Raw genomic sequence first — 16265 nt, forward strand, 5'->3', positions numbered from 1 at the left:
CTACCAAGAGAAAGTCATAGGTCTAATAAAATTTCACACTAGTCCTAGAAAATATAGTGCAATATTTGTTCCTATCATATTAGTTTTGAAAGCAGAAATACATTAAGCACAATTTACCATTTGAAGAGCCATGAGAAATTTTGAGCCAGTTAAGAATCAGCTAGATCTGCTACTTTTCCAAGTTGCATTTGTAGCTTAAAATTTCTTTCATTTTTGTTTATTACTATCTTGTGTATAAGTGATTACAATTTCACTGTTAAATACAAAATTTCTTTTTATGAAGAGCAAGAGATAAAATAACACTCAGTTTTTAATATAACAATATTTTGTCTGCTTTTGAACCTGAGTATTGTTCTATTTCTTTTTTTTTTTTTTTTTTGCAAATTAGCCGTTTTCTAATATAGACAAAGAAGTTACAATATACTCTACTGTGAAGGTGACATGTTCCCTTGTGAGAAGTGCTGAGTACTGTCGAGAGGTGTTATGAGATTGTAGAGATTTTGGCTGCCAGCCTCAAGAATCTCATCCTATCCCTACTTTACACCACCGTTTCGCTGCTCCAGCATGGAATTCAGGTTCTGTTAACTCTTGATTCATAGTCATGGTGCTTGTTGGAGTATTATCATAGAAACATTGCAGAATATTCCCCAAGCGGAGAGTCCATGGGTCCCCCTTAAAGTGGCCTCTAGAGGATACTAAGGATGTGTTTCTATGCCTCCACCTACAAGAAATCTCCAGTGTCTAGAGAGACTCTGTCCTCCATTGAGTGTGGAGGGAAAAAAGAAATTCCGTGTAAGATCCTGGATCCACTGTGTTAATGAATTATGGCTATGGCGCCAAGTTTTGCATTGTGGAGATGAATGGATTCAAACCCCATTGTCGGCTGTCCTAGGAATTGTTTTCACTTTCAGGCAAATGCTGGGACAGTTCCTGTTCATCGATTCCTTCCACCTCCGTATCCAATTTTATTCAGCATCATTCATATCATCTTCATTAGCTCATCTGAGGATGGTGTTGGGAACGGCATCTGACTGTAAAAACAGGCTCATCTGAGGATGGTGTTGGGAACGGCATCTGACTGTAAAAACAGGCTATATAAATTCATCTCCAACACCGTAAAAGAAGAAACGGGACAAAAAGGAAGACATACATAAGACACGCGAGTATAAGCACAGTTACAACAATTCTGAAAAATATTATATACATTTTTTGAACTTGGCCACATCCAGCACATTCTCAGAGGCCTGATGGTTGACTTCTGTGCACAAGGTTGGACACAGTCGACAGTGAATCCTGCGTCCGACAGACTGGTCTTCTTTAAAATTGCGTATGATGTATCATTCTTAACATAGCTCCATTTTGCCAAGTTCCCCTTGGACCTTCCCACTCCTGACCTCAACCTGTTCGAAGACTTCATCGTGGTCAGGTGGTGAATTTTCAGCAATAATTTTTCCAGTCAGAGGGTAGGAGGTTCTTTGCTGTCCACATCTGCAGCCTGGCCTTTTCAACTGGGATTACAAGTTCTTTTGATGTTATTCAAACTCTTCCTGGACTTAAGTTTTGTACAAGGGTTTCATGTCCAAACAAGGGGTGAGTCTTCCTTACTTATCCAATACTAGTCTATTCAGGACCTGGGCCTTGTTGATCACTTGTCTCCTCCAGTCATCTCTCAAAGAGGCCAGCCTTCTCCAGTTCCGTATTCCTTGTCTTCTCTAGTCTGCCTCTACATCGTCCAGCCATCGTAATCTTGGTCGTTCCACTGAACGACTTCCCTCGGGCTTGGTGACAAACACCTTCCTTGGTACTCAATGTTCCTCCATTAGCTGCACGCGTCCCAACCACTATAACTTCTAATCTTTATATCTGCAGTTATATGAGAAGGGTGGCTGGAAAAACTCTATAAGAATCCATCAACAGCTGGAAAATTTATTATGTCCAATAACAGACCGACTATATTGGTATTATAAATTTACTCATTTGGAACAAATATTTCAGGTTCCCAGGCCAGGGAGGCATCAATTTTTGAAAATAGAACAAAGTCTCTCATAGTGCATTGGTATTGCTGGTGGCTTCCAAGTAGCCTATGCAGTGGTCTCCATGGTATGCACTAGCCATGCGTCTTGGTAGGTGTGCTATTTACCAACTGATGAGCCCAACTTAGCACACTGGGGCGAAACACTGGCAACCACAAAGAGTTAGATGGAAAATTTATTATGTCCAATATCAGACCGATTATATTGGTATTATCAACAGCTACTTTTAAACAACGTGAAAATATGGTGTGCAGTTAGTACATTTTCTGCTTATGTTTGTAAAGCTTTTGTACGCAGCAACATTCCGGTACATAAATTGAACAATCCACATCTGCGCTTGTTTCTTGAAAAGTACTGTGCTTAGGAAGACCTATTTTTTATTTCACTGATCGCTTCTGTCATCGATTTTTCAATAGGAGGGAAGTGTCTAGATATCGGTAGATGAAATAACCAATTTGTGTGGTCAATACACTGCGAACTTCACAGAGGGTAAATTATGTCCGGAAGAACCCGTCAAACCTCATTTACTTTCGTGCAAAGTGATAGTAAAAACCAACCATGCTACAGTTGCGAGATTTGTCAATGATTCCCTACGACTTCTGTAGCCTTGTGAATCGGAGATTGATTGTTACAAAGTGTGCCTTTTAGTCATAGATGCAACTTCACATATATTGAAAGCTGGTCAGTCTTGAGTATTTTTTTCAAATCTCATCCATGTCACATGTTTGGCGCATGGATTGCACCGTACTGCAGAAGAAATACATACCCTCTTTCCATCTGTCAACAAAGTAATTTCAAGTGAGAAACAACTGTTCCTAAGAGCACTGGCTCGTGTACAGTTGTGCAACACTCGTGTGTCTCAGGTTTCCCTTCTTGTGAGAACAGGTTCCGAGCAGTCAGTGCCAGTGTACAAGTATTGCCCAGTTATGTCTGTCGATGTAGAATGATCATTTTCAGCGTACAAATTAATTACGCCTGACAAAAGAAAGTCATTGACCCCTGAGAAAATTGAAAAACTGTTGATAACCTACAGCCATGCATCATTTTTCAAGGAATGAAGCATGTTTGTCAATTTAACACTGAGTTAAAATTAAATAATGCATTTGGTAAGTGTATTTTGTTTTATTTTAGTGCACATTTTCATGCACCTTTTAAACATGTTTAATGCATATGTGCATACATATTTGTGGAGTTTTTAGTGCATATGAATCCGGGCTCTATTCACGGTACACAACCTCCGACTGTGATTCACTCCTAAAATTTGAGGTTAAACAGTGTTCTCGGCAGTGTTTAAAGAGGGCCAGTTGAACATCAGTTTTAGACAGTGTCTAAGTGATAAACAACGCCTTCGCAATGCGGCAGTCATACTTGGACATTGTTTAACCGTAAACATATTCTAAATACCGTTTCTGCAATCTATCTGCGGCAGAATACTTTGGGGGTACGACATACCTACCATTGGGGGTTGGGAGGGACTGACATGTACAAATCATTGAAATGACGAATATTAGTGTCAAATCCATACTTTTTGGGGTCACAGAGATGAATTGTGACACTGGATGTGTTTAAGGCCATGTGGGTCATAAGGGGTGAGAAGCAAAATCTCCAAAATTACGAATATCAGTACTGAATTCAAAGTTTTGGGGTTTTCTAGGCTGACTGGTGAAAGTTCCAATGACAGTAGGAATCATGTACGCCATCACCATAACGCGAAAAGTAAATACATAGAACTCCTTATTTTTATTATTTCCTTGAATGGATTAACTACTTCCACACAACATAGGCTGGGATTAGAATGAAGTTCCACCCAAAACAAAATCATCTCTAACTAAAACTTTAAACACATAACAATAACTTTAAAACTGCAAAATAGTCTTTAAAATATCAATGTCACAATAATGAAATCTACAAAAATTCACTTGACACACATTTAACAATACAAATCCTAAAAGTACCATATTTACTTGTGTGTCCCCCCCCTCCCCTAGATTTTAGAGACAAAAAAATGAAAAAAAATCGCATACAAGACCCCCCTAATGTAATTCGTCAGAGAACAACAACGATTCCACTTCCAAGCGGGTACAAGTCGTATTGCAGCTCTGATGACATCGCACAAATTTGTGAATAGTTTCGTCCGCACGACCCACCCAATGAAAACACGCGAAGTCATGCGGTACATCTGTTTTCATAGTTAAGAAATGTCCGCCTCTGTAGCGTAGGCCTACTGCAGCTCTGATGACGTCGCACAAATACAGGAATAGCTTCATGCCAGACTCGCGCATTGTATCAGTCATTTTGTATGTCTGTGTTTTGTAGTTAAGAACGTCCGCCAGTGTAGTAGTTAGCACAATTAGCTGACGTTCTCGAGAATCTGAGTTTGATTCCCAGTACCGTACTGCCAGAGATTTAGGAATGGCAGGAAGGTTGATATGCAGTAAAAATGGTACATGTGACTTCCCTCCACTGGGGGCGTCTAAAAGAGCTGCAACACCTCGGGATGAGGAAACGAGTTTAGTTGAGAAATATTCATGGTTGTTGCTACTAATATAGAAGGTGAGATCATCAACAAAGTGATCATTTAATATTTCATAACTCTGGCCAATATAGGTATTTCTTGGAGAGAAGCAAGTTTAAAACATAATAAAAACTGTCCAATCATAACGATTGTTTTAGTCGCCAACGTAACTAACAAATAATAATAATATTGATTTTATGTCCCCACTTTTAATGATTTTTGGAGATGCCAAACAAAACCTATATGTGTTAATAAAGGAATGGAGGCAACGAACGTACATTAAACATTATGATAATAAAACGCATTACCAGCACACCTGTATATATCCATAAATGAGGCAACCTTCGCTGTTATTTATTTTTGTTCTTTCCCCCATAGAACTTTTGGCACTATCCGGGCACTTGATAGCATACCTAACCTAAACAATGCAATCTCTCTTATTTACAGCTGTTTAGGTAAATCCTGATGTGATAAATGTAGGAACAAGCATGAAAATGTACTTAAAAATTAGGGTCTGGCTTTCCCGCAGTTATCGAAAAAATGCTTCCAGTCACGATGTATTACATTCAGAAGTACAACTCGTAACACGCTAATTATCAGCTGGTAGTTTGGCACACTTTCTACAGCATGACTTTATTTGGAAGGAGTGGCTTCTGCTACACATACACCAACTGGGAATATAAGAGACCATCTCCAGAAAGGAAACTGTTTTTAAACAGTTCAAAAAGATGGAACCTCAAATGCTCTCTATTGCAGTGCATGGCTGACGAGATGGCAGTGAAGATGACGTCACTTGGAATGACATGCTGGTAGCAGGGAAGTTGGCGGCGCAAGATGATGTGTTCACTGCACAAATTTGAGGTTATCATATATTTTGGCTGTAAAAATGGAAAAAGAAAGGGGTCTAATACGTGAGTAAATATGGTAAACATTCAATTAAGTACCTGGGCAGTGCATGGAGCAATTTTATATCAAGACATATAATAAATGCTACGGAGCAGCACAGGTTCTGTAGTTCTATTTTAATTAAGTTGTTACTTTCTCAGGTATAATTCTGTTACCATATGTTTTCTTCTTCAGGTAGTTTGTAAATTTATTTATTCAAAATTAGTTTTGACAGACTAAAGAACCCAACAGTTATAAATAGCTAAATGTGTCATAAGATTCTGGCATTGGTTTTATGGCATTTCAGAGTGCAGCAGCACTGCGACCTTCGACGAGCCTGCCTTTTTAAAAGTGCACTTTGTGGGATTTTCTTTGGCCTAACACCACGACATATTTGGAAACACATAGTTTTCATGCATTGTTGACTGATACTACTATTACTACTAGATATGAGGTCTGGATTGTAGCCTTGCCCCTGCTTACATTGATAAATGATGCAGGTAGTTTTGTGTAGTAAATTAGAGTAAGGTGATTGATTTCTGCCCATTCTTACATTGCAGTCCTGCTCTCATCTTCATATTCATAGGCCTACATGATCCACCTAGGAAGGATGATCATCAGCCGGAGACTATTAGTAGTGGGGCCAGTGTGAATTCCTATCCTGCAGTCTTAACAGTTGGTTCGTTTACTACTATAGTGACATGGCTTGGGAGACATACAAAACATAATATCAGCAGTGTGTAAGAAGTAACGTCGTGGATTCACAAGGATCTGTCCGAGGGCTACTTCTATTTTCTGCCTATACACCAGCAACTCTTAGTCATCGGTTAGCAGCTTCAGACACCACATGGATGCTGGTGATATACAATTATATTCACACTATGAACCAGATTAACTGACAAAACTAACAATTTCAATAGAGATTTACAGGAAAATTGTTACTGGACCAACACACTTGGACTAAGACTAAATAATGTGGAATCTCAAGCTATAATAATTTCTCACCCAAGATTTTGTTCAAGAATCATACATAACTTTACCTGCCAAATTCACCAATTGATTCCAGTGAATCAGCTGTAGATCTTGGTACTTTATTATCATAGATTAACATTTTTCATGGAAGCAGTAGTTAAATTATCAGTTTCCAGAAAAATATTTGCAACTCTTAACTCACTTAGTAGCAGAGCAGATTTTATATGCATGTTAACATGCTGAAGCTATGGAACTGAGCTATGCATTTGGGAGATGAGTTGGTTCAATCTCAACCATCGACTCCCCAGAGTAGTTTTCTGTAGTTTCCGTTTTCACTTCCAGGCAAATGCCAGGACAGCTCCTATTCATAGGCCAAAGCCGATTCCTTCCACCTCCTTACCCAATTTCATTCACCATCATTCATTTCACTTCCTCAAATGAGGGTTGGTGTCAGGAAGTGTATCTGGCTGTATATACATGCCATATAATTTCATCTCGCCTCATCCCTGACCCCATTTCAGGAAACGAGACGATGGAGAACTTACCTTCTCGAGTATTAAAGGACAGTATCATTTGTACTTCGTTATCACCTTGTTTCAACTACTGTGATGTCGTGTACAATAACCTGACTACTGCTAATGATAACAAGACTACTAAATGCCTGTATATGCTACATATGTGACCTACATTACTATATTGATGTTACACCTGCCTACAATGAACTTGGTTGGCTAAAACTCAAACAGCACCATAATCTTCATGCCTTATACCTGCTTCACTGAAAATTCTCCTCATGCTGACTAGACCGATGTCAATTTCACCATCCCTCATCCAATCATAATTTCAGAACATGGTCAAAAACAGAAACACACTTATCAAAATCACCTTACTGGATCACAACAGGCACAAACTCATTTGCTACTTTCTCAGCATGACAAAGGAATACACTAGCTGTCTCTGTCAGATCAGAGGGGTCTCACCTGCTATTTTCAGATATGTTGCCATCAATATCTATAAGGTAAGAATTGATGTTCAGACTCATTATTGAAACTATCTTACATTTTGTAGATTAGCCTGTCTTTAATCTATGTATATACCCAAACTGTTACTATTAGAGATCATAGAGTTAATTAAAGTTAATAATGTACTATGGTCATGTTATAATAGTCTGCATCGCCTTCATTGTTCTTCTTATTTGATGATGATGATGCTTGCTGTTTAAAGAGGCCTAACATCAAGGTCATCGGTCCCTAATGGTATGAAATGAGACTAAATGTAATGACAAATTAAAATTCCAAAATTCATTCAATATCCAGAATTCAAAACTTGATGATGAAGAATGAATGGATGAATATGAATTTAACATAATAAGCAGATCCAACTCACAATATTCAAAGTTTAAATTAATTCCAAAATCAATCCACTGATTAGAATTCAAAAAGACGAGATAAACAATGATTATGAACTTAAAACAATCAGTGTATTCCACCCGCAATGACCCACCTTCCCAGAAACCAACTTAAAACACTGGTATATACTGACCAAGGGGCTGCTTCCAAGCACAATCCTGAATCGATGATGCTTGATGTCTAAAGGAGTCCAAAATCCAGGTCAACAGCCCTTCATAATGGTACTTATCGCTAGTAAAGTAGAACCATGTCCAGCCCCGCGCTGTAGGGGGCAACGCGTCCGCCTGTCACCCGGCGGCCCTGGGTTCGATTCCCGGCTGGGTCAGGGTTTTTAAATTGTAATGATTAATATCCCTGGCCTGGGGACAAGGTGTTTGTGACATCCTTAATCTTCCTTTCCTCACACGTAACATTCCACAACTACTGCCATTCCAATTACATGCAGGTTCATACAATATGGTGCCACATGGGTCGACGGCCCGAAGAAATAGCATTTTTTTTAAAAATCACAAGTATCATACCATGGGTGTATTCTGTCCCTGCATCCACACATATGGGGGCTGATTATTATCATTAGGCCTATTATTTTAATGTTGTATTGTTAAGTAGTTGTAAGAAGTTTCATTTATATAATTTTTTAAATATTTTGTAAGCTGTAAACATTGTGAAATCTCATATTTGTTGTTTAAATGGAGGAACAGACCTACCTGAATGTTGCAAGGTGAAATAATATTAAAAAACAGTACTAATGGTATTAAATTAAATACTGTACAATACATGAAAAATAAATAAAAATAATGCCACTCAAAAGCAAGCACGACGATATGTCTTCCCAGATTTTAAGGATATATTTTCCTTGTTTACAATGTCTTTCAAAATAACCTCTATCAAACACTTGAACAGAACACCATAATTCAAGCGGAATAATAGATGTGCTGTTAGTAAGAACCACAAAGGTAATAATTTTATAGAACTGTTTACTTGTTCATATTAGAGAGAAAGAAATGATTATAAAAAACACAAGGCAATTCTGATAGAATTCTTCACTTTTCATGATGATGTATCCATTGACTCAGGACATTCAATTTGGCTCACAGAAACATCTTCAATAACAACTGGAAATGATTTTGTAGACAACAGAGCAGTTGTCCCAGACTTGTAACGATACTGTGCTTGCCTGCAACAAACAAATGAATTATACACGTTATTAAAATCCAGACCACATATTTCAACTTGCATTACTCTTCTGAAAAGAGAGATTAAGAAGGTGATTATCAAGTATGGACATTATAGGAATGATAGGAAATGTTTGGAAAGCAATAAAATTGTATTTATTAACCTTCTTAACGCCAGTCTCTAACTTGTGCTAAGAAAGCTATTCAAAAACAGTGCAATATGCAGATGTGGAAAGAAAAACACAAGTTACTCAATTTTGAAGTTATTTTCTTGAGAACTTTGCCAAACAGTCAGCAAATAAACATTTCTTTAATGTAACGAGTAAAGAAAGAAAAACTTAATCAGTCACACATTTTAAGGAAGTAATTCCATCATGTACTGAAAAAATAAACAAAAAATCAAATTCATTTTTGTAATACTGCTTTAGGTTAAATTAATTTTAAAACTTATAATACCAACTCTCCTAAATTTTATATTTCTTGATATCCCAGTTTGTTAGATTACTGTACGAATGTTCACGGTCCTATGGTACACAATACTTGAGAGATATAAATTTAAATAGACAACTCAGATATTATACCTAAATTAGACTGGCACTTTCATTACTTTCTACGATCATCATCATCATCGTTGACCAACTCCAGTTTCCCAAGTGTGGTAGACAAGCCCCTTCCATTTTGTTCTGTCCATGAATCATTCTTCGTTCACAATCCGCTCCCAATCCTGACCTCTCTCCTCTACATCCTTCTTCACTAAGTCTGTCCATTTTTCTCTATCTGCTCACTGGTCTCTTTCCCCTAATTTCTAATTCATACTCCTTTCTTGCAGACCTGCTGGCACTCATTCTTTTCGCTTTCTACGATAGCATCACAAACAACAGTATTATTAGAACTTCCTTCACCATCTGATACATACAGTCACCAAAACAACAAGGAGAATTAATTTAACTGGCCAAATCATCATAATTTACAAACACTCCATCACAGTTAGCTGCCATTACTCTTACCAATGAAGTTCAATGCTTACACTCTTACCAACATGTCAAGAGCACATGGGCACATGGACAGTACTGGAAACTAACAGCTGCGACAGTAAAACATTGCTATATCTTTAATTCTTGGTTGCTTGTGTTGAATAATGCAACACTCCAGTGATTTGAATGTTATCTAGAACAGTAAAATATTAACCCCATTTAACACAATATTTTAAAAACATAAACTCTCAATATTTAGGTTGCTCTGAGATCATGTTAACATGGTTTCACTGTATACTGCTGCTGATGTAGTCTGTTCAGTTGTGGACAAGTTATAGCAGCACTAATCACTCGCTTTATAGAACAGCACATATGCAGTTCCTAAATGTGACAAATTATATAACTTGCAGTGCAAATACCATGAAAACAAGCCAACAGAGAGAGAACGTTTCAATACATATGTATCGTTTATACTGGAAGCTAAAATAATATGTACTATGGAAAGTCAGTCAACTCTATAAACGTATGTATGTCGAGCACTCAGCCCGAAGGCCTGTTGGATCCTCAACAGCTCCATCATCAGCTAACATGGATAGCCTAGGCATCACTGAAGCAGCATATAAAGGAAATGAGTATAGTTTCCTGTTACTTTCCTCGACGAGTCAGGATTTGTTATTACGTATCAGTCTAACGAGTCCAATGAAATGTACACACCAACTGACAACATGAACACCATTTTCACACTATTCATAACAGGGACTCCGCATACTGATGTAAATATTGTATATTTGTGCTAATTTTGTTTCAGTCTAGGCTCTCTTTTGTTTGTTTTTTCATTTGCTCCTTCATTATGTTTTTTTTAGCATTTTTTCAACTTATATTATGTAAATTATTTCAAATCTCCCCTCATTTTTCACTGAAGATGGCTCAAACGAGCCGAAACATGTTTGAATTTGTTTACTCCGTCTAATGACGGAATATTTATTGTATTGAATTAGGAGGATACTCTCATTTTTCACCTTTGTAAACAGCAAAATTATCAATAACATCAACGGACTCTGTCTTTGGCATCGTTATGTCGATGATACCATAGCAATCATAGATAAACAAATCAATAACAGTGACAACATATTATCTTTCCTCAACAATTTGGATAATAACATTAGATTCACTAAAGAAGATGAAATCAATAGCTTAAATTTCTTAGACATCAAAATCACATGATTCAAACAAGTTCGACTTCCAAATATACAGAAAACCCACCTTACCTTTTCTCCAACAACCATAAAAAATGATTCTTTACATCCCAACTCACATAATAAAAGCCACTTATCACAGTCTAATATATAGGGCATTAAAAATCCCTATGTCCTCCAGTAATTTAAAGAAAGAATTACAATTCGTTAAAGAAATAGCTAAATTCAATGGATTTAATACAGATATAATTGATAAAATCATCAACAAAACCAAATTAAAATTAGCTACAAATTTAACCCCATTGAAACCCGTTAAACCAAAATATGCTAAATTCACGTTCAATAACCATGGTATTTAGCCGATAACCAATTCACTAATGAAGCACGATGCAAAAATAGCCTATACAACAAAAAAACACTAATCGTAATTTATTCTTTAATCATAACTCCATTAACAGCACAGACAATAGTTATTCTGGATCAGGGATATACAGACTAAAATGCTCCACATGTAATTTTTCTTATGTTGGCCAAACTGGCAGCAGCTTCTCCACCAGATACGCTGAGCATTATAATGCACAAGGCATAACAAATTTTCCGCAAAGGCCAACCACATGAGGGACACAGGACATAAATTTACTACAACAGAACAAGACCTTCATATCCTCAAAAAAGTCGATAAAAGTAAACTTATGACTGAGTATGAAAATTTATTCATTTTCCTCGACCAACATTTCAAAAAAGATCAGAACTTAAACGACATCATCGATAAAAAAAAGCCCCTTGTACGAACAGACTTTATGTCTATTACAAGAATCAATTCCTCTCACCAATATATTCTTAAAAGTTTTCTACCTCAAATCAATAAGCCCTCCTACCTCCTCTACAAGTAATACACTCCCCTCCCTTCCTCTCACCGCCTGTACATCTAATTCAAATGCAACCAATAGACCCTTAGCCACACCCACTGTAATATTGCTCCCTCCAACGGCATCTCACCGTTACAATACGTGCAGCAATACACTTCCCTCTTTCTCTCCCGCCAATAGTAGCTCCCCTCCAAGTACTACAAACAAGCCCATAGTCACGCCTTCGCAAACAGTTCCACCTTAAACTCAAACATACAGTTATAACACTCGGAGTAAGAAGCCGACAGTCGACAATAACGTTCAGTTAATAACGTAACAAATTACCCTTACCATTGTCTAATGGTAAGTGTACACAATTTCCACTTAAACATTCCATTACGATTTTTTCACTCAATTAACACCACGCTTTGGTTTCCTTTTACAGATTCAACTGTCACACTTCCGTTTCGACTAGAATGTCAATCAACCCACATTCTTAACATCATTGCAGTATTGCATCAAATTGAGATGGTCCATAAAGGTCCTATTTAAACATCGTTCTTCAACTTCGTATTTTTGATCAAACTGAACCACATCACCATATGCCTTTGACTTTCGACTTATCTCTTGTAAACAAATAATTGCTAGTCACTTGACCATATTTCATTATTATTTTATTCTACATTATTTATTAAATACTATTTTTATCGTCATTTTCGTTGTAACCGCTGGTCGGCAAACAAAAATTTTTTAGCAATCCTATCTCTTGTTCATAACAGACTGTTGTTTTGTTCATTTTAATTATAATAGAAGTCTTCTAATGTCAATATCACTACTACTTTCACCAATTGTATACTTCCTCACTCATTGTAATATCTTTAAAACCAACTTCATTACAAGTCTCTTACCATATGTTAATTTTAGTTCAAGTCTCTCCAAGGTTTTTTTTAAAAAATTGTTTTATTTCATGTATATGTAAATCAGGTGCCTGATTCTATTTTAAGGTTAAGATAATGACTGATAATGCCTAAATTTCAAGGCGAAACATGTACCATTTTAGTTAACATGCCAAAGTAAATCAACTAAGACAAGACTTATTGTATTGATTAGGTGGTGAATTCAATAAATTAACTTATTGTTCCAATCAAGTATCATCAATACGGATCAAGAATGATTTTTAATCACATGTAACAAACATAATACGCGAGAAAAAGAGATTGACAATCTATATGCGCATCGCGATATACAGGTTTCAATAAACATTGCACATTCGTGCGCATTTCTCATATTAATAATCGTCAATATTTCATCTGAAAGCGGCCAATGAGCGAAGGACTTCCGGCCACTGGCGTACAAATCTGAAATGGGGGAATTTGAAAACAATGTTTGAAGCTCACCAAAAAATAAGTTAAAATCGGAAGAAACAGAATAATTGGGAGGAGGAAAAACTGCCGAAAATCGGTAGTCTCGCCCCTAAATCGGGAAAGTTGGCAGGTATGCATATGGAGGTTTCTGGACACTTACTGTAATGATTTATCATCCAGATACATGTAGAAACATTAGGAATTTTGTAGACATGTCCACGTGTGTTTGTAAATGGTAATCGATCATTTGACTTTCATCTACTCAAATTGAGAGGCCAGTCAATCGATTGTTCCTTGTATGTTCGGACGCGTTCCATTTAGAGTGTTGCAAGAACATTTCCACAAATTGATATTTTTATACTGTTTGTCGAACAGTATATATATCAAGCTGACAGGCAGAGTGTCAGTCAGTCAGACAGTGAGAGACAGTGCTGTAAGAGAATGAAGAGTGTGGGTTAGAGTGAGTAACGGTGAGCTGAGGAGTTGGTTGATATCTCTACTTTTCAGGATCTTCATTAATGTTGCCGTGTGATGGCAAAGTGAATGATCAGTGTGTGGACTGTTGATATCTGTACTTTTCAGAATCGACTGTGTGATGAAGTGATTAACCAGCATGAGAACTTGCTGATATCTGTACTTGACAGAATCAATAGCAAATTACGTCAGTGCGTTTCCCTTAATAGTGTAGTGTTGCGTATAATACTGTATAACTGTGTGTTGTCAAGGAATAGATGTAGCGGCATTAAAGTGATTTTGATGATGATGTTTATTGTTTAAAGGGGCCTAACAGCTAGGTCATCGGTCCTTAATGGTACGAGGTGTAACGAAAGGCAAATTTAAACTCCGAAATGTATCCACTGACTCAAATCTAAAACGAATGGTGATGAGAACATGATCGTGAAACAAAAACAATTAGGGGATCCAATTCACAATGTCTTAATTGCTGCAATGATGCTTATTACCTAAGGGGGTTCAAAACCCAGGTCACCGGCCCCTCAGGATGGTACTAATCACAGGTAACATAGACTCATAGTGTTTCTCGCAAGGTGGTACTAATCACACAAGGGCACAACTCAGAAGCAATGCAGACCCAGGGTGTTCCTCACCTAGGTGTACTAATCACGAGTGCCGGTATTCCCGTGTTGTTCCTCACTTGGTGGAATGAATCACAGGTCACATATACTCATGGGGTCGCTCACATAGTGGGACTAATCATAGACAATGCAGACCACAGTGCATTACACATTATGGTAACGCCGACTGGCAACACAATCCCACGGTGTTCCTCACATAACACCATATTTTCTTGCATAATTCACGCCTCGCATAATTTACGCATTCCAAGATGTTTGGGTCCAAAGTGGAGAAAAAGAAATGTTCACGTATTTAACGCACCCACTTCTTCGAACATCCATCACGCAGCACTGGATAAGTTTTTTCGAAATAAAGATGTCAACAACTTGGGTAGCAGCTTTCCTATTGTGAAACCGGACATTCCAAATACTGGACAATGCGCTATTATCAGCTGGTAGGAAATACCACTGCACTAGTTCGGTGAGATAATCAGCGCTAACGTGACTAGCGACGCTCTATTCCAGTCGGGTACAAACGTATTTTATGAGTGCTTCGGGTATGGGACCTGTGTTTTCTGTGATCTGAAAATAGTTTGTTAGTCCACAGTGAGCAAGTATTCGAGTAATACTGTATTATATAAAATCGCAGTGATCAGTTACTTCAAAACATACAGGAATAGGGCAGTGAGCCACAAGTATATTCAGTGTCTGAATGCAACGTGCGCTACCGCGGTAACAGAGAAGTGCACTTCAAGCGAAAAACAAGTCTCGCAAAGCATTTCGTAGACTAAAGAGCGGCAAGTTTCCGAAAGTAGGGGAGGATCCGCTTAAATATATTATTTCATTACGCAACGTTGGATATGCCATTTCTCACGAAATGCTGTATTCTAAAGGACGAGAAAAAGCTGTTGCACATGGAATCAGGGTCCCGGATTTGAAGATTAGCCGAGACTTGATGAAGAGAAATGGTCTTTCTCTTCGGCGAAGAACAACATTATGACACAAAATGCCGAATGATTTCAACAAGAAGTAATTGATTTTCATTGCTTTGTGATAAGAAGTGTAAAGTAAAGGAATATTTGCTCTCCCAAATAGGAACCACAGGTCAGACGCCAATCAGTTTCTATAGGCCACAAAGACGAACAATTGATAAGAAAGGGACATCGAGTGTTATTGTACACGCTACTGGAAGCGAAAAACAATGATGTACTGCAATGCTTGCTGTAACAAGTGATGGCACAAAGCTTGCAATTTATGTTGTTCTAAAATGAAAAACAATACTTCGAAGAAAAATTTCCGCGAGAGAACCATGTTCATATACAAGAAAAGTTGGATGGATATGTCGCTCGTACAAGATTAGATACAAACAGTTTGGGGAAATATAGCAGGGGTCCCTCGTTTGATGCTCGGCGCTTCTCGTGTTGGACACATCTTTTTTTGCTGGAACGTCATTATGTACTTACATGAATTGTACTTTTATTAGCACATGTTTATTTCCCTTCAGATTGTACTGTCAGCTTGTAATGGGAAGAATCTTTTCCAGTGTTGGTACTCCAAACCCACATGTCCAACTTACCTGATGTACCCTAATTTACTTTTGAGAAAAATCTCACTCTGTAATTTTACACCAAATAACACGATTAACCACAAATGAGTTGAACCAATTGTGTGTATATTATCTCTGATGTATCTAATGAATTAAAAATAATTTTCTTAAAAATCCGAATTCCTAGAATACTTTACGCATCCAAAGTTTTCGCCTTTTTTTCCTCAAAAAAGTGTGTTAATTACACGAGAAACTACGGTAATACTACTCTTTGG

The 16265-nt window shown here is 37.5% G+C and overlaps 1 protein-coding gene across 1 annotated transcript in view; it reads right to left on the minus strand.

The window, feature by feature from the left end:
- Window positions 1–8639: 8639 nt before the first annotated feature.
- Window positions 8640–16265, minus strand: part of Prosbeta2 (Proteasome beta2 subunit) — a 79735-nt gene continuing 72109 nt past the window's right edge. The window contains exon 5 of the mRNA XM_067146381.2: window positions 8640–8991. Coding sequence (XP_067002482.1) covers window positions 8865–8991 — 127 coding nt within the window. The 3' untranslated portion in view covers window positions 8640–8864. The remainder of the gene's footprint in view (window positions 8992–16265) is intronic.

The sequence above is a fragment of the Anabrus simplex genome, chromosome 4 (assembly GCF_040414725.1).
Source record: "Anabrus simplex isolate iqAnaSimp1 chromosome 4, ASM4041472v1, whole genome shotgun sequence".
In the NCBI taxonomy this organism is placed as follows: Eukaryota; Metazoa; Arthropoda; class Insecta; order Orthoptera; family Tettigoniidae; genus Anabrus; species Anabrus simplex.